Below are 27,963 nucleotides of genomic sequence, written 5' to 3' on the forward strand. Positions count from 1 at the left end.
TCCATGCCAAAGTTTCATTGCAGCAACAACAAAAACACAAAATACTTGCTATTTGGCATTACTGATATTGGCAGTTGACACAATCTATCATTCAAAAATTTAAATAACGTTCGTTTTGATTTTCTTAAAATGGGAGAACTAATTGAACTTATAAAAAAAAACCTAACCATCTTGTTTTGTTTTATAAATTCAATTTTATTCCTTTATAATTCATTTTTATCGTTATCAATTTTTTTTTGACAGAAATCGGCATCAATAATTTAAAAAGTGATGCATCATACCTTCCCGACAAACAATTTTGGTTCTATAAAGACTTACAGATGCAATTGTTGCTTCTGTAAAGCATTATATAAGTAAAATTGTTAGTAGGGTTCCTTCATACTTACTACTGATTTCAGTTATAAACCCTCTTTACATTTCTGTATATGCTGATCTATGTAAATCCAGCAATAGATGTTTTAGCTCTCGCATAAAGGCTTACACCACTTTTTGAAAAAGTACAAAAGTGAAAATATTTTTTTTCTGGCTTTCGCAATTGTTTTGTGATAAAGAGTATACAAATTATATTTAAGACCAAAAAATAAGCTTTCTGCATCATTTGTTTTAATTTTTCATCCCGAAAAACTATACAAAAATGCGTTTGAAAATTTTCACTTTTGTACTTTTTCACTTTTTGAGGCAATAGGTGTGTTTTTTTGTTTATCTATATAGATTTTGTGCAAAAAAACGACATCGAGATTTTTGAAATCGAAACAATTTACGTGTTAAATACAACAAAAACTTTATCTGTATAGATTTTTCAAAAATCCAGATAATTATCCAGATTTTACTTTCTCTCGATAGAAAACAGTGCTGCCAAGGTACATTACAGGTATTAAATGTCAGATTCCATTGCATGACAGCTGCAGTTGACACATAATATGACAAAAAATATAATATTTAAAATTGAATTCAATTAGGAATAGCAAACAACACAAATCAATGTAAGTACAAGCATATTTTTTGAAAAAAAGATGAAAATTGTACCATACAATTTGTTTTGTTTTAATTTGATTAATAATTTTAGGATTCACGTTTTTTGCAAGAGTGCGATATCTTCCGCAAAATTAAAGAAAAAAACCTGAAACCAGATGGAAAGTAAAACAATTTATTCTTACAATGAGCTAGCATAATTTATCTTTTTTTCTAGGAATTATTTCACAAAAAAAGAATCCTGTGTATTGTGCGCTTGTGTCTTAATCGTGTCGATACCTTCAACCCTCACAGCCAAATGTAGTGTAAAATGCTCTTGAAATGCCCGCTCGTTTGCGAAAACGTTTATTCTTTGACGATAAACATGGATAAATGATAACAAAGCTCTTGTTGTTAATCATTTGCCTCAATAGAATGCCCACCACAAAAACAGTCTCATAACTTTTTAAAAATATACACGTCATGTATGTGCGCTGCGAAGAAAAGCCGAAAAATATTCCCCCAGGAAATACTTTTCATCCCAAACAGCAGACAGCAATAAGCAAGACAATCCTAACATCGCATTATGCAGCTCATTCAACACCCATATCTTTCAGCTCCCTTAAATTGCCCTCACTTTATGTAAATGATATCAGGACCAAGACCCGTTGATGAAAAGCCATCTTAGAAGAAGATCACTTCACTGCCTGTGCAAATGATGGTATCGACGTTTATAAACTTGGACCACATGTGCATGTAAAGTGTGGAAACAATGGCATCTTGAAAGTTGATGTGGAAGAAATATTTGAAAGAACGTTATAGTAAATGTTTCAGAGCATCATTTAGGTCCCCAATTTTGGTTGCGGGTAATTTTTTTTTATTGATTCTCCTTTTTTGGTTCGATATATTCCTTATTCCTTCTTCATCAGATGAACTCTGCCTGCATTGATGTCGTCCTGTTTCTGTAGGACATGTCTTCTACAAAAGGCTCTAAAGACCCCATCGGGATCCCGAGAAAATGATATCTGCATGAATCTTCTTCGCAATTACTTTCCCCTCCTAAACAGCTATGCAGCGGAAGGAATTAAACCGAACTCAACCAACCCTACAACTGGACATCCGGGTCTGAACACCTCGAGGACAACCTAGACAGCAGACTTTTTAAATAAAGTTTATCCATGTATTATATTTGTTTATATTTTATAACTTTGTCATTATTTAACGTTAGGCCCTCTTTGTGCCAACAAAATTTTGTATCTATCAATGTATCTTAGAAATAAGTTATTTTAAGTCAATTGTAAATAGGAAGTTCAATAAATCAAAATTAAATTGCAATTAAACAAAAAACTTATTTGCAAGCTAGCATTCTTGGTCCAGCTGTGGGAGGCCTCACAAAGGCGGGATATTACTGAAATAAGAATCGTGGTTGATAAGTTTCAATTATTACAACAATTTTTATTTGTATAGTTTTGAATTCTCTTTTCATACATTTTTCTTTAATTTAACCACATAAATTCACTGCCCAACACACAAAAATTTTCCCGACCGTTGTTTATCATGTCTTACTAAATGGAGGGTGCTGATTCCGAAAACAACATTTTTAGTTTTTTTCTAGCATTTTAAATTATTCATACATAAAAACCCATACTAATTTTTTTTTGTATATTTTTATTTTGTATTAAATATAGCTATGCATATACATATAACCACACAAAAAAAACACTAACCCATATACATCACATACAATTTGTACAGTAATGGAAGTTTTCTAAAGCAAATTCTGCTCATCGACGAAAGAATTTGTTGGAAGCATTGTTACGATAACTTGCGACCGATGCTGAGGGCACTTCGGTATCCTGATTTAAATTCCATATATCAAGGCGACCACTGCCGTCGACAGAAGTGAACAAGGCGGGATGAATTGGAGACCATGCAACATCCATAACATTATCTTAATTATCTTCAAATGAATATAATGGTTTAGTGTCCTACAAGTAAATACAAAAAATGTTATACATATTGGTCGTTATAGTAGATATTAAATTTCACCTTAAGACTACATAACTTAATTGTCCAATCATTGGACGATGTAGGGAACAAATCTTCAAAATCTGGTGTAGATTGATTTGGATGAGTTGATATTCCCGTCACTGGACCCAAATGCTTCTCATAGACTTCAGGCACACCCGAACGTATTCCATGTCGATAAGCTTGAGTAAAAACAATTTATTTATAAGCAAATGGAAAATCACAACAAACTTTTACCAGAATAAACGTTACCATTGTTAATCTCATTCGACGGAAAGGACATGCAACTGATAGCAATTGGCTTCGATTGCCGTTGCTGCAATTTCACTGTATCTTGCGGCATCGACAACATATCCAAACTCCATGAGCAAAGCTTGCCATCGGATGAGATGGATATCACATTGTGTGCATTCTGTGTGCCAACCATTTGCAAAACAATACACTGGATGCGTATGTGTAGTTGCACTTAGAGGTGTCCTCTGGATGGGTGTCCGCTTTTGCACTCGATTATCCCATAATACAATCTGATCGGAATACGTTCCACCGAGTATAAGATTTTGATTGAATCTAGCAAAGCATGCTGACATATGGACATATCTGACAATGGAATACATCTTCGGGTGTTTGTTTTTTATATTTTGTGTTCCAGACCATTACAACACCATCTGGTTCATTGGGACTCTCCTATAAAAATTTATTTAGTGGGTTTTAGATAAAATCGTAGAAAAAAATACAAATGCAAACCTCATTATTGTGATATAAAGCAACAACCAGTTCAGGAAAATGTGTTGACTAATCCATTTAAGTCATGCATCGATTCTTAGACCATCGGTCTTCGTAGAAATCTCGATTCAATGACAACCTGGCACGTGTCCTCTCATCCTTTGACTCTTCATTATCACCACCTTCAATGTAGTCTGTGTAGATGTCGACATTCTCAGATATAGCCCTTTCCATGACACGTCTAGCGCGTAGAACAAACCTCTGAAAGTCCTCCGACAAGATGATCATCTGTTTTTGTTCTTCCGATAGTTCCTTAACTGAAAGCACAAATGTTAAATTGATGTAAAGACAGGAGAGAAAAAATTCACTTACTCTATTTTTCTCTTCATATTCTTTTTTGTGTTCAAGTGGTGTTATGGCTGATGCAACTTCCTTCACAGTGGGCAAACCATGTGGTAGACTTCCTGGTGGTAGTTTGGAATGGAAACCATGGTCGATGTGTGGCAGCGATCTGTCTTCGTCATCTTGGGCATCCTAGTTAAGCACTGTTATGGTATAAAACTAACACAGCTAGAGGAACATGACAATCGACAAAACAGGAACAATTCTACGATTTTTGTTTGTTTGTTTTTTTCTCTCATTTTGTTAAGAGATTTGTTTTATTAAATTTTAATTTTTTAAATAAAAAAGCAAAAGCAAACTTTTTGACAGACAGCTATCAAAGTTCATGTTCAGTGCTGCCAAACTTTTGCACGGATTTAAAAAAATCTCGATGTCGTTTTTTTGCACAAAATCCATATAGATAAACAAAAAAACACACCTATTAGCTGTGTTTTTTTGTTTATCTATATAGATTTTGTGCAAAAAAACGACATCGAGATTTTTGAAATCCATGCAAACATTTGGCACCACTGTACATATACTTTGGCAGCTGTCTGTCAAAAATGTTGCTTTTGTTTTTTTTTTAATTTTAACTCCGAAGTGGGAAGGCCATTACATCCATGTTGGATGCAAACAAAAATTTTCATATGGCCATGGCATCCATGTTGGATTCAAAAAATTTTTTTGAAGTTATACTTCTTATGGGAGGGTGAGTATGAAAATTTACTTTTTGACAAGAATGTCAAAGGGATTATGACGCGATCACCCTGGGTAGCAGGGCTGTCGTTTCACCTTTAGAGTAGGCAGTACTTTAGTATTTAAAAATGCAGTTCGCCGCAGTACGGCAAACATAAAACACACAACACGTTGCAAGTTACATGTTTCATGTGGCAAGTTGTATGTGGCAAGTTGCGTGTGTCAAGTTGCATGTGGGAAGCTGCATGTGGCAAGTTGTATGTGGCAAGTTGCATGTGGTAATTTCCATGTGGCAAGTTGCAAGGGTTGCAAAAAGCTCACATTTCAGCTCACCTCAAATTTGAGCTAGGTACCATAGCTTAGCTCATTTGAGCTGAGCTGAAAGTGAGCGCCCCAACTTCCAACGCCTATATCTCGGAATTTTGAAGAAAATGAAAAAAAAATTTTTAGATGCCAAAAGGTAGCGGGGACTCTAACCTACATTTGGGTACAACTCCCATCCCTGTAGGTCCACGCGTTCTCAAACCGGGAGAATTTAAAAGTAAAAAAAAAATAGGCACAATTCTGAAAAAATAAGCATGATGTGGCGGTTTAACATGGAAGGCGATTTTTTAAAAATCTGACAATGTGCAAAGCGTAGGCCCATGACACAAGCTATCATTTGGCATCACTCCCAAAAATTGCTCTCAAGCGGTTTAGCTTCCAGGAGCGTTCAAAGATTCAGGGATTTTTCGAAAAAAAATTTTACCCCAACTTTCAAACGCGATTTTCTCGGAATTTTGAAAAAAATCGAAAAACCGGATTATACCACTATCGGGTAGCTGAGAATATAAGCTTTCATATGGCACCACTCCCCTGTCTCTAGATCAAAGCGTTCCAACGCCTATATCGCGGAATTTTGAAGAAAATGAAAATAAAATTTTTGATGCCAAAAGGTAGCGGGGACTCTAACCTGCATTTGGGTACAACTCCCATCCCTGTAGGTCCACGCGTTCTCAAACCGGGAGAATTTAAAAGTAAAAAAAAAATAGGCACGATTCTGAAAAAATAGGCATGATGTGGCGGTTTAACATGGAAGGCGATTTTTTAAAAATCTGACAATGTGCAAAGCGTAGGCCCATGGCACAAGCTATCATTTGGCATCACTCCCAAAAATTGCTCTCAAGCGGTTTAGCTTCCAGGAGCGTTCAAAGATTCGGGGATTTTTCAAAAAAAAATTTTACCCCAACTTTCAAACGCGATTTTCTCGGAATTTTGAAAAAAGTCGAAAAACCGGACTGTACCGAAATTTTTTGTATGATAAAAAAAGAAATATTTTACCAAAAAAATAGAAATATATTTACTATTAAAAAAAACCAAGAGAAAAGATGACGAAAAATTATCTGTTTTATTTATAAAAATATCCATGTGTTAAAATAATTCCATTAATAACTAGAACCAAACATCTTAAGCTATGGTGTTTTATAAAAGTTTAAAATATCTTCATATTTCATTATACTTTCCAAATAAAAATCAATGTATCCTCTCACCCATCACAGCTATAAGATCACTTTACCTTAGCTCACCCAACAGCTCAGCTCAGCTCAACCATCAGCTCAGCTCACTTTCAGCTCAAATGAGCTGAGCTATGGTACATAGCTCAAAAGTGAGCTAGCTCAAAATTTAAGCTGAGCTGTGAGCTGAGCTCAGCTCACTTTTGAGCTTTGTAGCAACCCTGTTCCATATTACAACATAAGTAAATTTCACAGAATAAATTGAAAACTACATGGACGCAAGGAGGATGAAAGAATTAATTTATTGTTCACTTGATAAAAATGTAAAAAAACGAAGTGTGGATTAATTAATTTAATAATAGAAATTAAAAATATCAAATGAAATTCATTAACATATACTGAATGAGAAGTATAACTTCAGTCGCGTGTACATGTGTACACACACTCTTTTTTTTTTCACAAAAAACCAAAAATGATCTGTATATTCTTAGCTACATTTTAAGACCATGACCATTAACATTAGTTGCGTCGTTCTTGTGTTATAAGCGTTTGAAGGTAGCCATATTGAATTTTTTTTCGATTTTCTTAAAATCAAATGTGAAAACTTTTTTATTTTTATTTCTAATTTTTCGAAAAAACTTTGGTAATTTTATATACACATCTGTTCAACAATCTTATCAGGATCCATTTAAGACTTTTATCTGAAAAGTGCATTGCGTATATCTCGAGATATTAACATTTCAATGCAACCATGTCAAACAAATTTTTGATTATTTTTTTCTATGAGAGTTTTTTTCAAACCTCGTTTTCTCCGCTTTTTTTTTTGTTAATATTTTCAGATATTTCTATATGAACACAACAATTAAACTACCTTGGCACTACTGTTTTTATCGAGAGAAAGTAAAATCTGGATAATTATCTGGATTTTTCAAAAATCTATACAGATAAAGTTTTTGTTGTATTTAACACGTAAATTGTTTTGATTTCAAAAATCTCGATGTCGTTTTTTTGCACAAAATCTATATAGATAAACAAAAAAACACACCTAATGTAGTTAAGGCTTAATTATGTTAAAATGGTTGGGTACATATACTTGAAACAGAGTTGAACCAAAGATAATCCGGTGAAATCGGTGAGTTACAAATTTGAGCTGCTTGAAGTTCCAAGTTTGTAATTTTTTTCATACAATTACTTAAATCTTAAATCTTCCATTCCTTCTCTAAAATCTTACTCGATCTCTCGATTCAGATCGTAGTAAAACAATAATTAAAAAATGCTAAAAGAGCATATGTACAAAGAGCAAGGTAGTACAAGATTACAGTGCATGTGTACTGAAAAAAAGATTACGCTCACCAAAGGAATACTCACGTAGATCCACATGTGAATCGCTTCAAAATATATTCCAAGTGTAATCACACCATCAACATGACGTTGACATTTCATTTCGACAGCACCAATTTTTATTTTCGGAACTTTTTCGCTACAATTTGCAGTTAATAAACTAAACACCCTTCATCGTGTATTGCTCATATAAAAAAAAAAAGAATTTTTCTTTTTTTTTTCATAAATTTTTTTGCAACTCGAAATAAATACTTTTCTAATAAATAATAAAAAAAATTATACACTAAAAGAAACCACTCCAAAACTAGACTTGAACAATTCTCCACAACGGCAGTGCAAAGCAAATAATCGTCGTTGAGACAACCGGGGGCCTTTCTTCTTTGCACACACCGAAAAGCAAAAAGTATGGCCGAAGCAGTTGTCGGAGGAGAACCAACCTCACCCCCCAGCAGGTTCTACTGTCATATGTGTAATCTTGAAATCAACATATACAACAACGATTACACATGTCCTCTATGCGCTGGTGGATTCATTGAGGAACTGCCACCATTAACTCCTGTGGGCGGTAATTCTGATACTGCTGCTGCCAGTAGTAGTTCAACTACTACCGGCGACAATCAGTCATCATCTAACAATGACCCACCTCGGTCAGATTCGCCCAATAGTCGAATGAACGATTTAGTTGCTACTTTACTAATGACCCGCGGCATGCCTCCCTTAACTCTAAATGGGCCACGCGAATTAGAAATATCAATTGATGCTAACGGCGACGCCAGTGTTGTTGGCAGCGGCAGCATTGGCAACATTAGTAATGTCGGTCGCAACAGACGCGGAACTGCCGGTGGTAGTGGCGGTTCCGGCCGGCAACGGCAAACCAATGTTCATAGATTAGACAATGTATTTTTGGATTTTCTAAGTTCCCTCTCAGGTGGGGAAGACGGTCCCTTCGGTGGCAATTCACAAATGTTTTTTATGGGCAATCCCGGTGACTATGCTTGGGGTCGCGAAGGTATTGACACTGTTGTCACACAACTTTTAAATCACATGGACTCGTCTGGTCCGCCGCCTCTACCAAAAGAAAAAATCGCTGAAATTCCAACCGTGGAGATAAGCGAAACCGAAGTCGAACAAAAACTCAAATGCTCTGTGTGTTGGGAGGATTTTAAACTACAAGAGGCTGTTAGGAAACTACCCTGCTTGCATGTGTATCATGAAAACTGCATAGTGCCATGGTTGGATTTGCATGGAACTTGCCCAATTTGCCGAAAGTCGCTGCAATTAGAGCCAACATGCTCTATGCACAATGGTGCCGCATCAACATCTGGGTTGCCAGATATTGCGATGCCGATACCGATGTTGTCGATGCCGACGGCAACTGTATCGGTAACGTTGACCTCACAGCCGGGTTCTTCAACCCCGACTGCTAGAATAACTAGCACTCGAAATGTAGCACCCCAGCCCCCAGCAGCAGCATCAGCAACTACACCGACATCAGCACAAGCAGCTCAAGGATCTTCAACAACAACAACAACTGGACAAACAACAGGTCAAACCTCCTCATCTTCTTCCTCTAATGTTATGGCTTTTGAAGATGGCAATGTAGAATATGACTTTGATTAAATTCACTTAAAAAAAAAAACAATGTTTATATCAACTTGTAGTTGAGTTGAGTTTTTTTATATATATTTGAAAATATATAAATATTGTATAACGACAAAGAGTAATTATTTATATTGCTAAAATGAAGTCTACTTTTGTTTTATATATTATATTGTTCTATTTTTTTCTTCTTTTTTTTTAATTTTTAATGTTTTTGTTCTACTTTTAAAAAAACTTTCACGTATATAAACAAAATATGATTCTTTCCATTTTTTAATTAAATTTATAAAAATAAAGAAATAACTCAATTAAATGCTGAACAATATTGTACTATTATCCAAAATAATAAAAAAAAAACACTATATACACGTATTTATATTAAATAAAAAAAAAACAAATTACTCGTTTTGATTCAGAAAAAATAACCAAAAAAACAAAAAAAAAATATCGTTTTGTTATAAATACATAAAAATTATATACATAAGACAAAAAAGTGAAAAAAGTTACAATTAATTCATACCCGCACGAATGTGTTTTACAATACAATAATATTTTATTTTTTCTTTTGAATTAAATCTTACTGAAACATGTTATTAAAAAAAGCCTGTATTCACAATTTTTTGATGTGTGTAAAAATGGTCTTGTATCTTTGATTTAAGTGGAAATTTGTTTTTCTTTTTTTGTATTTTCCTCAACTTTTTGCACAGATACAAGTCCAAAGGACGAAACGATTTATCTACATAATTATTATTGTAAACTAGGGTCGCCTGTCATTTTTTTTGTATGAAGAATCATTTTTTCTTAAATAAAACTATGAAATGTTAAACATTCATTATTAACGAAAATATTTTGAATGCAGATTATAGCTTTTTTTTAAATATTGGTATTTTATTATAACTTCGATGTTTAATGTTGCGAAATGTTATACATTTTCCGTGCATCTAATTTTATTGGAAAAAAAGAACATTACTTCGTTATGGAAATTATCCATATTTACGGTTTTCCATTTCGAGAATATCCTCTGTGATTGTTTTATTGGAAATAGTTACTAGTAAATAGTTTAGAATCTGGTAGCATGGTTGAATATTTTGTATTTTCAAAAGTAGATCATTAGATATTTTGATGGAATTAAAAAAAAAACTAAGGGGTGAATTTTAATCCCAGTATTTGTAACCAAAAAGAAAAAAATATTCTTCATACAAAAAAAAAAAAAATAATAATAATAAAATAATGTTGTATGCACTTAATGCAAAAAAACTAAACTCGAAAATTGACAAGATTTGGATTAAGATTAAGTTTAATAGCATTAAATAAAAAATATATTTATTATTTTAATAATAAAAAACAAAAAAAAAATATGAAAGGGAAAATTTTGACACGAATGGGGTTTGTTGCGAAATGATTGTTTTTTTTTTTTCATACTGAGGTCTGAAATTCCACTCATTATGTACATAATGCGTTCCTTCGACCATATTTTGCAGATGAGTTGGTTAGTGCTGCTTTTCTTTATATCCTGTCCAAATGGGTGAATACACCAGTTATCGTGATTTTTCGGTTTCGGGTGTATTTTTGTAGGTCATAGAATTCGCAATCGGTGAGTCAGAGAATCCATGTTTTACCTTCAGTTCGAAGATTTTTTGTAAGATGTTTCTTTTCATTCGAACAATGTTTCCCGCGGCCACTTAACGGAAGTATTTGCAAAAAATTGATATAATTTTAGTTAAAATATATTCTTAACCCTTTCGGACCCAGCGTTACTCTCATGTAACATTTTTTTTTTAAATTCGTAAAAAATATTAAATTAAACAATTTTTTAGGTTACGATGGCTTAATTGAAAGATAATAATGCCTGGTTACTGGATTATTACAAAAAGCTAGTCAAATATCATACCTTTAATTTTTTTTTATCGAGAAAGGGACTGAAATTCACATTTTTTTTTATATGGTCATAATTTTGAAAAAAAGAAAGTTTCGTTTTTTTTGCTTAGAAGAAGTAGCATATATTTCATAAAAAGTTATTTTCTCAGTTCTCCGACTTTTTTTGGTGGTTATAGGCAGTGCATGTTACTAACATGTAACATGAGAAAAACACATTAGTTTTACTATTTATTATTTTGGAAAATAACTTTTTGGTATTCATATTTCTTAGTTGTGATGTTTTTGACCCGATAATACCGAAAAAAACATTTTTTAATATTGATTTTATTTTTTTTTAAGTACTTTTTTCTAAATGGGCCACAATGACAATTTTGTACTGATGCCCCGGTCCACAGAGAAAAATGTGTTTATCAAATATATAAACACTCATTTTAATATTTATGGCGCAAAATTTTAAACGATTTAGTAAAATGCTAAGACCATTTTAGTCAGTTACTAAGTTGAAAAACAGACTGCTTTTTTTTTGGCTTAGTAATTTACTAAAATGGCTTTGGCATTTTACTAAATCCTTAAAAATTTTGCACCATGTATTTATTTAAAAATATATTTTTAAAGCGATCTTTGAAATTGGGAACTTATTTTCAAAAGTTGATCTGGTTTGTTGCAGTATGCCAACCTTATGATATCATTCAGGTGGTAATCTGTTTGTCTGTTTTGGTATAATTGTTTGCATATTTCATTTGCAAAAATGAAGATTCGCAAATAAATGTACATATATTCAAATATTGTGGAAATATTGTAGTTATTTATTTCGTATTTTTTCATGAAAAATACTTAGATTTTTTCGAAAGCAAATATTTTACTCGCAATCTGTGAGATTTTTTTCTTACCTATGTCGATTGACTTTCGTTAAAAGATTTGTGTTTTCCGAGAAACATTACATTTTTGTTTTTAAATAACACTTGCACGGCATATTCCACAGATAACTGCGTTGTTTTTACTTGGTACAACCAAATATTCCGTTTCCCATTTATTTTGAAGCGAACGATTTTCATCGGATATGTGCCCATTATGAAAGTGGGCTAAGTCACTCCTAGCCATCAAATCTAGCCTAAAAATAATTATTATTTAAGGGGTAAAGTTTATTTTAAAGCGAAATTGCAGTAAATAAACTTTTTTATTACTCCTCTAGTGATTTCATAAAAGAAATATAATTAAATCGTTATAGGAAAATTATTATGTAAGTTTTTCTTTAAACAATGCAAAAAGTGACTTAGTCCACTTTCATAATTATGGGCACATATATGACTTTATCTTTGAAGAAGTCCTGCAATTTATTTTTAAATTACAAAATACAATACAACAATTACGATATTTTCGGAATTTTTTTCACAACGCCGCGCTGCTGGTCAAAGTATGGGTGTTTTCATAAACGTCTGCCTAACTTAGGCCTGCGTTAGTCGTGTTCATAAAGTCAGATCTGCGATCGGACTAACTTAGTCCAACTGCAGTTCTGCTGTTCATAAACGTCTGTATGTCGTCAACATCGGGCAGATTGCGCAGCCAAAATTTTATTGCTGCAGAACTCAAGAAGAAATTTATTTGACTCTTGATTCGATTTTTTTTTTGTTAATAAATTTAAATATTGTTAAAAAAAATAAAAAGCAAACATATTAATTAGGGTGGTGCAAAAAATGTTTCTTTTTTCATTTTTCGAAAAATTTAAATTTAAATGACACAGAAAATTTCGAAATCGTGTTTTTTGAGATAATCAGCCCTATTTATAAATTCATCATAGAGAGTACATAGCATTATGTACTCTTTATAATGTATTTAAACAAAAAATTGTGATTTATAATATTTATGCAACGTTGAATAAAGGTTGTATAAGCTAAACGAGTTTTTAGGTTGTTTAGAGCCTGAATAAGAATTTATTTAGCTTAAATGTCATTTGAACATCAAATAATTTTCAGAGAAAGAAAAAAATATCAATATTTGTATATATTTTTGTTTTTTCATTGAAGAATTTATTTTTTTGATTACATTTTCAATTAAAATTAAATTATCAACTAAATCAAAAAATAAGAAATTTGGAGATTTGTTCCTGATATAATTTACGAAATATAAATTCATGTGTGTAGGGTATTCATCTTTTTCTTATGTGCCTACATTTTCATACATGTGAACAATTTGTTATCAAATGAAATGTGTTTTTTTTAGAGATTTTCTTCTACATATGACATTGAGAACTTTCGCTCACGTTTTTGTTTATTTTTTTTTGTTTATTTTTGAATCAAATGGAGTTATTTTATCGACAGATGGAGTTGTTTGTCGAACTAATTTTCCATTTTTAGTACTTATTTGGACACAAACCTAGCATAATTATAATGGCTAAGAAAATGTTTTAAAAATAGAAATTTATGTAACGTTGCATAAAGGCTACATAAAACTTTATGTATTGTATAACTATGCAGCCGTTTAGAGCTGTTTAGTGAAATCTAATAAATAAGGCTGAATGAGTTTATATTAAATTTTTTTTCGTATTAGGGTGGCTCTAAAAATGTTATCTTCTACAGTTGCTTGAAGAATTCCAAAAAAATCAACGTGGATATTGTTTTGACCAAATTATAGAAGAAAAAAAAAACTTTCTTGAACACCCTAATTAAAAATATTTTTTCCATAGATAATTTGTTTTAAATGTGAACTACTCGGTGTTTTTATTATTTTTTTTTTTTAGAAGAAAGTATTTTTTTTTAGCCACCCTAATGTAACACGGTTTACAAATTTTTCTTGTTAATAAAAACAATATTTTCGGGAACTAAAAAAAAAATATTTTTTTGCTCAAACAAAACTCATTCTGTGGTAATTTTTTTATATTTTTTTTCTGACGTTTATGAACACTCAGTGACTGCTGAAAATTGTACCAACGCAGGCCTGCAAACATTCTGCAGAATTGGTGTGTTCATTAATGCAGCAAAGCAGAAAGACGATTGGACTGACGCAGATTTCCGACGTTTATGAAAACACCCTATAGCTGTCCTCTGAAGGGTTTAAGTGACATTTTTATAACTCACGTCCATATAATTCACTAGTTCAAAAATTACATCTGGATTAAAATCCAAAAATTAATCTAATTCCATAATATTCACTACTCAAACCCAATCGTAAATTCAAATAATTAAATCTAATCTTGTTAAATCCAAATTAATTTAAACTGCTCTCTGGAGGTCTGTTTAACTTTATACATCGAGATGTTAAATTCATTTTTACAGTGTTTAGTTGTTTTGTTAAGTATTTTGAAAAGAGAAAAAAAAAGATAATCGCAAATTATACAAAGTTTATTGAGCAATCACATAAATCATTTTGAGTGAATAATATGAACAAAAAATTCAATCCTTGGATTTATGAAATTCGGATTTGAGGGATTGGATTTAAAATTCACTTTAATCCAAGCTAAATCCAGATTGAATAATATGATATGAGATAAACGAAAAAAACATAATAAAAACAACTACTAACCTTATAACTCTCCCAACTTTATTTGTGTATAGTTTTAAAAGAAATAGTCTCTAATATGGTCAAAAATAGACCAGAGTAGGTAATTTTAGTGTTTGAAATTATGAGATTTTGGGTCATATTTTTTTTTTAACAATTTTATTAGCAAATAAAATATTTTAAGTATGAAAAACATATTTAATCCATTCGATTACATAATTAATATTTTAATATAGAAAAAAAAAACAACAAACATTTTTTATAAATGCTATCAAAAACTATATCATACAATTAAAATACTCTATGATATCTTGATATATGACATCATCAGTACCAGCAAAGCAAACATCATATTCCAAATTAAGTTCCATGAAGTAAAAAACACTAACTGTTGTCGATTGTATCATTCTCTTGGTAGGTTTAATATTCAATGCCCTGAATAAATCACCAACACGTTCCTTGACACTTATGTATGAAGTTTCATTGCTAAGAATGCGTCTGGCTTCTTTTCTCAATTGATCGTGAAACTTTTCAAAGAAAAAATGCCGATCTGCCAACAATTCGCCGGGTTTATCTTCGGCACCGGATTCCGTTAGTTCACGATACGTTTTCAATTTGGTATAACGATTTTCTTCAACACCTTCAATTTGATTTTGAACTGAAGCCACTTGAAGGCCATCATCCAAACGGGGAACCTAGAATAATTTTTGTTTTAATAAAATATACATAAAATATATAGTGTAGTGCCGTAAGATTTGTATGTACATCGGAATCCAGTCAAATGAATGTTTATATAACATTTGTAAAAGTCCTTTAAGTATATTAGAAAAATGTTAAAAAAAATTTGTGTCCGCTCTTAATTTTTAATATAATAAATTAATGTTTTTCGGATTTTTTCTTCATTTATATTAGTTTAAAAAGAAGAACTGTTACAAACTTGATCTTGGGTCTCAAAAGACTGCAGAATTAATAATCATAGATTGTGAGGGGACAAAAGGGTCGTTGTTAACGCAGGCCTAAAGGCAGAACTACATAGACTAAACTATAATTTTCAAAAGGTTTTCTGCGTGTTGAACTTAAATCCGAAGTCGGAAAAATCCAATTAGCTCCCGTTTTTTGAAATATTACCGTTAGAATGTTAAAAAAACTGTTTTTTTTTTTTACTACTTTTGAGGTTATGCTACGTGAAGAAATTAGTTTAGACATAAATCGTTTCGGTTTATAAATCGTTCTTTGAAACAGATTAATAAGAAAAAGCTCATTAAAGAGGTTTATTACTGCATATTGTAAAAAATTTTTTATGAATAAAATAGATTGATATTAATGAATTCATCAAAAACTACATTTTAAAAGTTTTTGGTGTTTGAGTTGTTTTTTAAACAAGCTGTAGACCTAGAAGATAATAATGAAGAAATAATAAAAATAATAAAAATTATTTTTATTTTATGTGGAGCAATTGAATATAATTCAATTTTAAAGTTCAAGTGACCTCAACTCCAAAGCGTACATAATAGCCGAAGTTCTGTTGAAAACTACAAAAATACAATAAAATTATCAGATTTTCAAAAATTGTTTTTAATTCAGGGATAAATGATAGGCTAGGTAGAAATGGCTGTCAGGAAAACGACTGACACATTTGCAAATAATCTAATTGCAAAATCATGGTATCACAACGCACTAATAAGTGGTCCGTTAACATGATTTTGCAATTAGATTTCTTGCAAAATTAAACCAGTTGGAGCTCTAAATGAAGCGGTAAAATTTTAAGATGCCAGTATGTCAGTTCACTATAGTATCTTCTAAGAAGTATTTTTCCAAGTATAATTTACATCAACTGGAAACGGCAGGACATGAGCAGAAAAGATGTTGGATTGTTTCTTCTTCTTCCTCATCAAAGAAACTTCTACAGAAGTCGTTTGAGACTATGACAAGTTTTATGGAATGTCTACCTAAGAAGCAATCTCCTGTTAGGACACCTATTAAAGAGCTGATATGCAATCTACTCAAAGACAATACATTTTAACGTTTTGGATCTGGCCTAGGCCATATCTGTTTGGTCGTTTGGCATGTTTTAATGTTTGACCATGTTATGTTTGTTGCCTCGTTGATTGATATTTGGGGTGTAAGAAGCACTGCGACCTATAAGATCTATTGTTAGTTCCTCAGTTTAGAGCTCCTCCTCTAACCTCATTCCTTTCAGTAAATTGAGTATTTGGGGTATTTTAATAGAGTATAATTTATCCTCTTCGACCTGGTAGCGACCCAGGTGTTTGAATCATTGGTATATTAGTGCATTGCAACTACCCAGAATGTGATCTGGTGTTTCTTCTTTTTCGCTACAGAATCTACATGTTGCACTATTTACTAGGTCCAAGATGTTTAGGTGCCTTCTTAATTTACAGTGACCCGTGAGAAGCCCAGTGATTTACCTGAGGTTGTTCCTACTTAGACTGATACATGATTTGAAACGTTCTTGGTTGTAGTTCCTGAGAATCATTGTCGCTTGTCTCAGTTTTTGTAGTTCTGTCCAGTTCCTTTTTCTCCTGGTCTCCTCATCTAGTTTTATTTTATTTTTAATAACATTTTTTTCTATTCCACAATACGGTTCCGGTCCCATTAAAGGAGAACTTGCATCCGTTTTTGCTAAAGAGTCCGCCTCCTCGTTTCCCTGGACACCAACGTGCCCAGGTACCCAGTGGAGAGTGACTTTGTTTATTTTGCCAAGTTCGTTAAGTTTTCCTATACACTCCAATAATAGCTTGGAGTTGTTTTCGTAGGATTTATGTGCTTTTAAGGCAGCTTGACTATCAGACATAATGGCAATATTTTTCTTTCGGTGATTTAATTCGAGGTTTATTTCTGCACATTTTAGAATGGCATTTTCCTCGGCTTAAAAGATACTTGGGGACTGACATATTGGTACGGAGAGTTTGGTACTAGGCCCAAAGACACCTGCCCCTGTGCCTTCCGCTGTTCTCGACCCTAAGGTCGATTTTCAGCCCGAGCCGAATTATTAGGCTGAAAGAAAATCTTCGGCCGAAGCCGAAGCCTAAGGTTGAAAAAAGTCAAGAATTATCCTTTCCAATTGGATAAAAATATTATTTTTATTTATTTATTTATGATGGCACACATGTGTTTTGAAATTTTTATTTTTGAATACCTACCGAAGAAAAGATTGCAATCTTTTCTTGGGTATTCAAAAATTGAAATTTTTCCAGCGCCTAGTACGATGCTCGATATAATAAACAGATTCTTTGGCTTCGGCCAAAACTTCGGCCTAAAATGGCCGAAACCGAATGTTTGGCCGAATGTTGTTTTTTTTGGCCGAATTCGGCCGAAGCTTCGGTCGTACACTACGTTGCGATTGGTATACCAATATTTGCTTTGTAAGGTAAAATTCCTATTAGAGTTCCATTTCTGGCGAGTTCATCTGCTTTGCAGTTTTCCAGAATATCTGTGTCCCGGCACCCAAAAGAGGCGAATGTTAAACTGTTCTGACATCTCCATGTTAATTAGAAAAGTTTTCAGAAGCAAAAATATATATTATTATATAAAAGAGGACATTTTTCAAAAGTTCGAATGCGGGTAGCGGGGAAGCGACACAACTTAAAATTAAATTGCCATACATCAGGCTTGTCAAACTCAATGGCATTCACGGGCCAAAATAGCAGGATCTAAATTTCTATGGGCCGCAAAAAAAAAGATATTAGAATTTTTACGAAACAGATTTATTTTTATAAAAGAACAAGAACAATATGTAGTAATATTAATGTTTTCTGCCTGACACTTGGCATCTCTTTTCTGTACAATCTTCTCTACTTGTGATGAAAATTTTTTAGAAGTTATTACTTTTAAAACAGACCCAAGGCGTAGATCTGTTATTCTGGATTTAACAGGTGACTCATTTCGATTCATAAGTGAAAACTGCTGCTCGCATCGATGAAGTGCTTCCAAACATACAAATGATTTCATATGCCAATTTTCGAGTGTTCTCAAATCTGCTTGTTAGATACTTGTAAAATTCAGGTATCCCAGCTTCATCGAATTTATATCTTTAAACGGAGCTACACTGGATTTCGATTAGCTCCATTTGCAAATGATTACGTACTGATTCTATATTTATAAACCCGTCTCAAAAAGAGATTAAAAAAGGATGGATTTTTCGGGACAAAGTAGCGAAAATATTTGCATTGGTGTTCATTTAAGAAAAAAGTAGCGACTGCAAGTCGACTGGAAATCTAATTTTCGGTTGCTTGGAAGTCGACTTAGGTCCATTTTCTTCACTCGGAGTTGAACAAAACTTGAGAATTTTTATATTAAAACTTCTCAAGTTATGTTCAACTCCGAGTGAAGAAAATGGACCTTAAATATTTTGTACAAATAAACAAATTCAGAGCTTATTCCCAAAAATTCACTTAGGATGAAACAAATCGTATGTAACTTTTTCACTGCTTTCCCATTGGTCAAACTGCACTCCAATACTAAATACAGCAAAAAAAAGCTTGTTTTCAATACAAAAAATGTTTGTTTACCTTTTCACCCATCAAGAACTCAAATAAGCTGGAAATTCTCCATTGCGACATAAATAGCAAAAAGTTAAAATCTCTGCAGTGAACATCGTGTTGAAATGGAGAAATTCAAAACAATTTTATTGGATTCCCCGGTTTGTTCGTGTTCATTAGAGACATTTAAATTTTATTTTATAACTAAAATTAAATGTAAAAATTGAAAATGCAAGTTGTACCTAAATTAAGCTTGGGCCGCACAAATATACGATGTGGGCCGCATGCGGCCCGCGGGCCGCAAGTTTGACATGCCTGCCATACATTAACTTCCTAACAGTCAGTCCTAGAAATTATTCTCACAAAGTTTGAGCAAAATCTGAAATAAAAGAGCAATTCCGATTGGACGTTTTCATATGGTATGACTCAGCGGTATTAATTTTTCAGTAAATTGAAATTGTTGTAATCGAGACCGAGAGCGGTCAAATTTTTCTTTTTAACTTTGTTATTTGATCATTTAGTAATGCAGTCCAACACTCGTTATACAGATTCATTCACTTTCCCTGGATTCCTACAAAAACAAATTGTATGCTTTACGGCACTCTACTAATACCTAAGTTTAATTAGAAATAAAAATAATGATTTTTTTGACTCACAGATTGGACAATTTTTAAAATTTCAAGAGCAGCTTTTTGTCTAGCTGCTTTTTTTGTATTAGCAACGCCATATCGTTTGATGCTTGCCAACTGACAGAGAACAGTAAATTCGGGTGCTTCAGCTGGTCCAGCTTGTTGAATGATATCAAATACCGGAAGTGGATGATTTTGCTGAACGCAAATATCTCGTAAAGTGATAACAGCATCCGTCATTGGGATAGCTTCGTGGGGAGCTTGTGGAATCAAAAGTATATCGGGATGTGTTACTTTTACCTCTTGGATTAGATTTGCAGCTGCATCATGTTTGGCTTCTTGTTTGGAACGACCGTGGCCGTATGAAGAGCGATCTAGTGCTTCAACAGAACACATAAAGGATTTGCTACCGTCGTTGGCATCCATGCAGTTGTATTTTGGTAGAACAACACCTTTTTTAGCACAATACTCTTGGAGTGCTGTTACCGGAGGTTTACCGAACATTTTTAATTTCTTTGTTTTGTATTCTCTTGTAGTATTTAATTAATTGATGCAATGCACTGATGCAATGAAATTTATAAAATCTGCAGTGTAAAAACTGATGTGGATTATTGGGATTGCCCCGAAAGCCGAAACAAAAAAACGAAAAGTTTTTTTGTTTTTGTTTTGTTTTTGTTTTCACCTGACGTAGTGCTGTTTGATTTTCCAAAACCAAATTATGACAGGGTGACCCTTTATTTTTTATGAGATACTTTTTTTTTGATAAATCTTAGCGGTGATAATCCTAACCGAAACAAAATCTTTTCTGTCTCCAAGTCGACAGTGAAAAGCCATAACTACAATAGGTGTGTTTTTTTATTACCACCGGTCTTAACTGGATAAAAAAACGCAGTCGGGGCTAAGCAATTTACATGTTAAATGCAACAACACTTTAGCTCCTTCGCCTATGTGGCTGTGGCAAGGAAATTCGCTGTGGTACAAGTCGAGTCGACTTTTACTTCAAGCTACAAGCGGAATGACTTTTGACGTTTCTAATGTGGTTACTCAGTTAAAATTATTTTTTTTTTTCAAGGCAATTGACATTTTTGTACGCCACATAATTCTGTTCATCTTTTCTACATTTTGAGCGAATTTATTTGACATCTTGTATCAGGACGTTTTTTTTTGCTACAAGCGAATTTTCATTCTGTTCAACCAGTGAAACGCGTTTAGAACGCGTTAGAAACGCCTCCAAAACACGTCCAAAATGCGTGCAAAAGGCGTCCAAACCGAGTCCAAAACGCGTTCAAAATGCTTCCGAATTCAAAGCAGCTTTAAGTATAAGCAGTAGATAAATATTCCCAAAGGAACGCAGCTAATAGCCGTTTTTTATTATCCCACTTGATCCATATAGATCATTAATTTAAACGTATAACAACAACTACATGAGATCTGGGGTCGAACTACGGCATACGTTCGTTAACGTATTGACACCTTATGTCACTATCATTTTCTTCTGATTAAATAGAGAGGGCAATAGTCAAAACGTTAACGAACGTATGCCGTAGTTCGACCCCTGGCTTTTCATCGGGATCACCATTCGTGATCCAAGTTCCCATAAAGTTGTTGTTATATACGTGTTAATTAATGATCTATATGGATCAAGTGGGATAGTAAAAAAACGGCTATTGTCTTCGATTCGTTTTCGTGGAAAGCTTTCACTGTACATAATTCTCACGAAAACACAGCTATTATGTTCAGATATAAAAATTTGAATACAATTTGCTTCAATGTTTCAAGTAAAAAAAAAAAAAAGAACACAAACAAACCTAACTTATCAACTGTCATAAAATTTGACAGATCGATGCAGCCCATCTAACATCCTACATAAATGTTATTTTTTTTTTTTGTTATGTTTTGTGTGTATGTATTTTTCTTTGCACCGTTTTTCATTCCCTTTTTTGCTTTTATACATTTCACATACAGTAAAATTTAACAAAAAAAAAAAAAAAAAATCAAATGGAAAAATAAAAAAAACTGAGAAAATAAATACTCAACACAAAAAACTCAGCCCAAAGAAAGACGTCGTCGTCGAAGTTTTGTTCATATCGTCGAAGCCAATTTATCTATTTCAGTTCAGCAGAAGTTATTCGGGAAGAGCGTGTGGAACGTGTAAGATACACTCTACTCTTGAGGTCTCTTGGTGTGATTCGATTTGCGAGCGTTTTTTTCCGTCGTCTTGTTGGGTATCTACTTTATTTTGTTCTCGTCGTCTCGCTAGTTTCTAACAAACTAATTTTTTGTATGTTTATTAATTATAAATATATTTCTATTTTGTTATGCACTTTTGATTTTTTGTAAAAAGTTAAAAAATAATGTTTTATTTAAATATTTTGGTCAGCCTATCTATCTTTTTAAACTATTTATAATAAAATTAATTAAATCGACTCTGTGTGTGACGAAAATAAAAATACAATAAATAGGCAACACACATATTTTCTATTTCTATCCTCCCGTCTTTTTTTTTTTTTCCTAGCGCAACTATCCCATCAACCAGAGAGCTAGAAAAAAGCATCGTGTGTGCAAATATTTTTAAGGAAAAACCTAAAAAAAAAAAATCAAAAAAGAGTATAGTCTCAATTGGAAGGCACAGATAAAAGTGTGTTGGAGAAATTTTCTTCTTTTCGGAAAAACGAGATCTAATTTTTTTTTTATACTTATGAAAAATTTCTGTATAATATAAAAAAGTTTTTTAGATTTTTACACGGTTTTTGAGTTTTTTAACTTTGAAAAAGATTGAGTTTGGAAAAACAAAAAAATAAAATCGTCGTCGTCGACGTAATAATTGCATTTTCCTTTCTCTGATCCATACTGTGTTTTATAGTTTTTTTGGTGCGTTGCGTTTTTTTTTTTTTATTTTCGCTACCAAAAACGTTCAATTCTTGGTTAAGTATTATATAGAACGACAAATTTATTTGCTTTTACAAAACAAAACAAAATATATAAGAAAAAAGTCAACTCTGCAACAGTGACAGTAACAAAATCAGCAACAGATCCAAAAGAGCCCTACAGCTAAAGCAAGAGAGCAAAAAAAAAAAAGCTAAAAGCCAGCGCCCGAGCTAGTAGCAAGCAGTTGCAGCAGAAAAGACACTAGAAGTAGCTACTACCAGTCTACATTTGAAATACATTTGTTTGGTGGTAGTGCGTTTTTTCTAGTTTGGTTTTTCATTACGGAATAAGGTGAGTTTCCTTTTATGTGGAAAACTATTCCCAGTTTTTTTCTTTCTTCATTTCATTTTTTTTTTTAGTTTTAAATCATAGTCTAGCTTATAAGTTTGTTATTACGTCTATCACACAAATATACTGTTTATGAAAAAAAAAGTCTATATAGAGTTGGAATTGTATATAGTTTGTATAGTAGTTTATCTATCCATCAACTAGGTTTATAATCATTGGCAGGGAGAAGGAAGAGAATTAAAAAAAAAAACAAAACAAACAGGAAATGTTATGAGATCGTTTCGTAGTAAGTACGAGAGTAGTATAAACCTGGTCATTATAAATGAAAAAAAAAAAAAAAAAAAAAATAGAGTTTAAATGGAATTCAACACTTAATCACAATTTGGAATAAGAAAATATGAAGATTCTGTTTTTTTTTTTTTCTTGGAACATTTTTAAAATACCTAACTGTTAACTATCTGAACTATTTTTATAGGATACCTACATATTTAATTAGGTATTTATTACCTTAAATACATTGCTATTTGATCATACAGTTTATGAAAGGTATATGTAGGTACCTAGTTCCATTTCAAACTCCCCATGTTTTCGAATTCTTTTAAAGCTGTCTAATTATTTCAATTTCCAATCTAAGGGTGTACCTACGTGCTAATTTTTTGCTTTAAAGTACTTTTAAATATAACCAACTTCATTCATCAAGGTCTGTGTTTCAAATTTAACTAGAAAATATTAAGCTCAAACAAGATTCCTGAGGTAGGTACTGTTAGATATACCCATTAAAACGAGGAGAAACTATTGAAATAGAACCACAAGAGGTTCTACTTGAAGAATGTAGATTACTCAAAACTTAAAAAACAATCAGGCACCTTACATTGATATTTTTATTTTTTGGAAAACTATAAATCAAAAATTATTATTAAATTGAAAAAGAAAAAACCCAGGTGAATTTGGATGCTTGAAACATTAAACATTTTGCTACCGTTTCTAACAGTACCTATGATTGAAATGATAAGAAATAGCATTATGATGAACTTATAATTTTAACAAGAAATATTCCAGGGAAAGGAAACTTTCTCGTAAATAACACGACCGATTTCAGTAAAATTTTTTTTTTTTGAAAAATGGTTTTTTTTTTTTGGAAAGACCAATGCATATTTTTCAAACTTTTTTTAATGTGTCGATTAATTTCCCTTGGCTTACCTACCAATTTTTATTGAAAATTTTATATAAAAAAAGCAATTTTTTAAACAACTCTAATGATTTAAAAAATTTTTTTTACAAAAATTCTTTGTTAGGTATACCAGAAATGAATTGTCATACTGCTTTTGGACGTCGAAACCATTATAAATCTTTTTGTAACTTTAAACCAAATTTTAAATTTTTTTTATTTTGAATTTCTTAAAAATAAATTAAAATAACCGCAAGTATGTATGTGTGAAAGAGTCATGCATTTTATTTCAATTTATGGTCAGTAGTATGTTGTTGGTAGTATGATAATGACTATAAAACATAAAATTATTTCGATCACAATTAATTGAAAAATCAAAATTACAAGTTATGGATCATTGTATACCTACATTAAGAAATGCATTCGTTATATTTGCATATGTAGGTATCACAAATTTGCATAGGTATCACAAAAATTAGATAAATTAGTCAATATTATTTGTAATTTGTAGTTTTTCAAATTTCTTGTACTTATCCACTGCTTAGTACTTAAAGATGCTTTCAACTACTTTTACTCTATTGAAAAAGTAGTTCAAGCAGATTTATGTAGGAACGCAGCTTTTAACTTTCATTGAATCCGAATTGTAATCAATATCTGACAAATCTTCCAGTTTTAGTCATTACTAACATATCTACCTTTATCATAGTTACATCTATCATTCTTGTTAACAATGTAATCACTTAAAAAAATATTCTAATGTTAAGTGGTTGTTAGATAACCATGTTTTAATTAAAATGACAATATCATAAGTTAAGAAATCAAATTAGACAAACATTATCTAACCTGATATAAATCCACAAACATTCTGATAATAAAATGATAATGATTTAGTTATATGAAAAATGATGATGGTGCACCATTGAATTTGGTTCTTCATTTAATTTCATTATTTTGGAGTTGTAGATTAGAAGTTTATGAATTAAGTTTAACAGGTTCTTTTTGATATAATTACCGATTGAGCTTGAGGTTAATTTATATTTGCACTGTTCGGAACAGAAATTTTCTCATTTTAATGAGTCAGTAATTTTCTGCAATACTTTTCAAGCTAGAGCTCAAAATTATGCTAGTGAAAAATTCACTGCTGAAAAACGACCACTTGATAGCATTACTTTAGTCGTTTAGTGAATTTAAATGTTGTGGGTAAAGTATTTTTTATTACAACATTTTGATTTTGTTTCAGTTGTAAAACAATAAATTATTTCATATTGATTAATCCACTCGGTATTTGCAGTTAACTTAAAATGAATTCCATGGATTTGTTTAAACCTATTCAATTTAAATAAATAAAATATCAAGATAACCTTATCGATCTACTATACCAGCACTAATTTGTGGGATGTAAATTTTAAATTGTCTTTTTTTTAAACCAGATCCCAACAACGTCCTTGACCACATTATAATTTGTCAATTTTGCCCGCTTAATTTTTAAAGCTGTTACGGGGAGACGTCTGGTATCTTGTACTAATTCAATTATAAATACCTACCTATAGTGTAATATTTGCGTCACGAACTTTAAAAGCCTCTTCTAAAATAAATACAAAATAAAACAAAACAAAAAACACATTTGTTTATTCATAATGGAAGATTATTATGTATTTATACTTTTATCTCTAAGGAAAACTGAAAAGATTTACTTAATTTACTTAAAATACAAAACTAAACCACAACACTACCCTCATTTACTTTTTTCCTTTATTTTTGTTGATTTTTCTGTACACATTTATGTGTGTGTGGGGGCGCATGATGCAATTAAGACGTTACCCGCATGTCCTTCGTAATTTTTTTTTAGCAAAATGAGTGGCACTAAAAACAAAAGTGATTTGTAAATTTATTTTTAGGAATGACCAATAAGAATGACTCAAAATAAGGTACCTACAAGATAGTATTTTGTTTTCTGGTTTATTTCACGTCAGGTATCGATGTTGATAAATATATTTTTAAATTTTTGTATGAATACCTATTTCATATTTAATCACAATTTTATATGAAAAAGAAACAATAATTAAATGAATTTAAAACTGCATTTGATATTATACAGCAACTATTGAAAATTACACAGCGACCTTAAAGGTTTATTGTGGCCCCAATTTTAAGTTTTAGCTCCAAGAGGATTTATTTGAATGGTTTGCTTTCAAATTGTTACCCTTGGGAAATTTAATATTTGGAATATTTCGAGAGATGGTTGTTCTCTATCTGCAACCGTCCGCCCCAGTTATTTTTAAATTTGGTGCATGAGTGCTCCATAGTTACCCAGTAGGTATATGTTCGTGTGTCGTGTTCGTTTCAGAAATTGCAGATGACACTTTCTGCCAGGTCAAGCTTGTTCTGGAGTGGAATCAGATTATTTGATTTTTGGTAGATAACAATCACATTGCACTAGATACTTTCTTATTTCTTTATGGTCTTTTGAGCATACAAAAAAGTCCAATATGACTATCAACTATCACAAATCAACTTTTCCGATTCGACCCCTGGTGTTTTTTTTTTCACTATGGAGTGGCCTGAGAGAAAGCATGTTAGTATGATCAGATTGTTTTTGCTTAGATGAATCGGGATTCATTTCTTTCTTGGTCATAATTTCCAAGTAATAGTTTTGCCTGTTTGAGCTTAGGATTTTTATTCCAAATATGGTTTCTCTTAGGCTTCTTATTATACCTTATTATCTCTTTGATCTAGGTACAGTTTTTCAAATTCAATGAAAAAAAATTTAAAAATTTTTAAAACAAAGTTCAAAAAGTGCAAAATAGTAAACCACACCTTTTATTATGCTATTTCTTGGATTTTTTGTTTAAGTCAACAAATTTTTTCTATTTATTTTCATACAAAACTGTCTATGATTTAGAGGAGATAGAGATAAAAAATAAAAAGTTGTGCTAACATAAACAAAACATCCAAAAATAGCAAAATTAAAGGTCTAAAACCTTTAATTAAATGCACTTTGAACTTATTTAAAAAATTTAATTTTTTTTCATTGCAGTTGTACCTAAATCAAAGATCGAACATGTTTTTGACATCAATTTAGCTAACTTTTTTATTTACATAAAGTTTCGATAAAGAAGATTCTATAAACGCTTATTCTGTCCGCCATTTTGGAACCACTATTTTGAATAAAAAAAAGGTTGTAGATTTTTCGTATTTCTTAAGCCAGGACCATAATTAGCGGATAGAGTCGGAAGCTACTGTCAATTGTTGTTGTTTTCTTTGACTTTTCGATAAGTTTATATCCGTCGAGTGCGGTTGGGAGCGCTGTTCCCCTCCGTTGCATCCGACGCTTCATCCAATTATAGTTCTGGCTTTATACTAATATGCTTCAGTCTACTAAATTTCATGACCTTTCGTCAAGAAATGCACCAAAGCAAATAGTCAAAGCGTTCTTGCTCGAAAGATTTTTCTTCAGCGAGTTCATGACTTTCACTGATGTGTCAACTTCATTTTTACTTCTTATTTGGCAAAAGTAATAATTTACGAATTAGTTTATAAAAAAGAAAAAATATCTTAAAATTAGGATTTTTGCTTTTTTTTGACAAATTTTGAAACGCATGCGCGACCGATAGTCCCTAACCAATTTGGACCAATTTTTTTTTTCTACTTAATATTTAGGTCATAGAAGAGTTTTCTAAAGCTATTCAAAAAATAAGGTGTTTAAGTCAAAAATATCATTTTAAATTTTTTTTCAAACTTCAGAGGCGATGCGCGACCGGAAGATCCGATTTTGATTATTTTTTAAACCCTTCTTAGTCTTCACGATTCGCAACTTTTCCGCGCTATTACGATTTTAAATTCGAAAAAAAGTTTATTCGGTC

General features: G+C 31.9%; 3 protein-coding genes, 1 long non-coding RNA gene and 1 pseudogene across 9 annotated transcripts in view; 3 read left to right on the forward strand and 2 right to left on the reverse strand.

Moving 5' to 3' along the window:
* Positions 1-736: 736 nt before the first annotated feature.
* On the forward strand, positions 737-2,015 carry LOC129913659 (uncharacterized). The gene is made up of 4 exons (XR_008772078.1): positions 737-983; positions 1,067-1,137; positions 1,190-1,817; positions 1,881-2,015. It is a non-coding gene; the product is annotated as an uncharacterized LOC129913659 (long non-coding RNA).
* LOC129913658 (cytoplasmic dynein 1 intermediate chain-like) lies at positions 1,466-4,461 on the reverse strand (annotated as a pseudogene).
* Positions 4,462-7,748: 3,287 nt separating this feature from the next.
* On the forward strand, positions 7,749-9,610 carry LOC129913657 (E3 ubiquitin-protein ligase Iruka). The gene has a single exon (XM_055992436.1). The coding sequence runs from the start codon at positions 8,019-8,021 to the stop codon at positions 9,231-9,233; it is 1,215 nt and encodes a 404-aa protein (XP_055848411.1). The 5' UTR covers positions 7,749-8,018; the 3' UTR covers positions 9,234-9,610.
* A 5,079-nt stretch (positions 9,611-14,689) lies between these two features.
* LOC129913660 (RISC-loading complex subunit tarbp2) lies at positions 14,690-20,357 on the reverse strand. The gene is made up of 2 exons (XM_055992437.1): positions 19,744-20,357; positions 14,690-15,280 (listed from the first exon to the last, which is right to left on the reverse strand). Exons 1-2 carry the CDS (start codon positions 20,218-20,220, stop codon positions 14,864-14,866), a joined length of 894 nt encoding a protein of 297 aa, XP_055848412.1. The 5' UTR covers positions 20,221-20,357; the 3' UTR covers positions 14,690-14,863.
* Positions 20,358-21,689: 1,332 nt separating this feature from the next.
* The window catches only part of LOC129913661 (uncharacterized protein CG43427), a 111,771-nt gene continuing 105,497 nt past the window's right edge, over positions 21,690-27,963 (forward strand). For 2 of the 6 annotated variants that reach the window (XM_055992440.1, XM_055992438.1), the window contains exons 1-2: positions 21,690-21,997; positions 22,232-22,935. The gene's annotated coding sequence lies outside the window, so the exon portion shown is untranslated. The remainder of the gene's footprint in view (positions 21,998-22,231; positions 22,936-27,963) is intronic. The other 4 variants (XM_055992439.1, XM_055992446.1, XM_055992444.1 and 1 more) reach the window with 4 other exon arrangements.

This window comes from Episyrphus balteatus, chromosome 3 (genome assembly GCF_945859705.1).
Source record: "Episyrphus balteatus chromosome 3, idEpiBalt1.1, whole genome shotgun sequence".
NCBI classification, from domain to species: domain Eukaryota; kingdom Metazoa; phylum Arthropoda; class Insecta; order Diptera; family Syrphidae; genus Episyrphus; species Episyrphus balteatus.

Bases quoted from the DNA above. Each gene is read 5' to 3' on its own strand.
- LOC129913660 (XM_055992437.1), bottom strand. From the start codon at position 20,220: ATGTTCGGTAAACCTCCGGTAACAGCACTCCAAGAGTATTGTGCTAAA. The intron at 15,281-19,743 runs GTGAGTCAAAAA...AAATTATTCTAG, and splicing joins TTTTAAAAATTGTCCAATCT to GTTCCCCGTTTGGATGATGG.
- LOC129913657 (XM_055992436.1), top strand. From the start codon at position 8,019: ATGGCCGAAGCAGTTGTCGGAGGAGAACCAACCTCACCCCCCAGCAGG.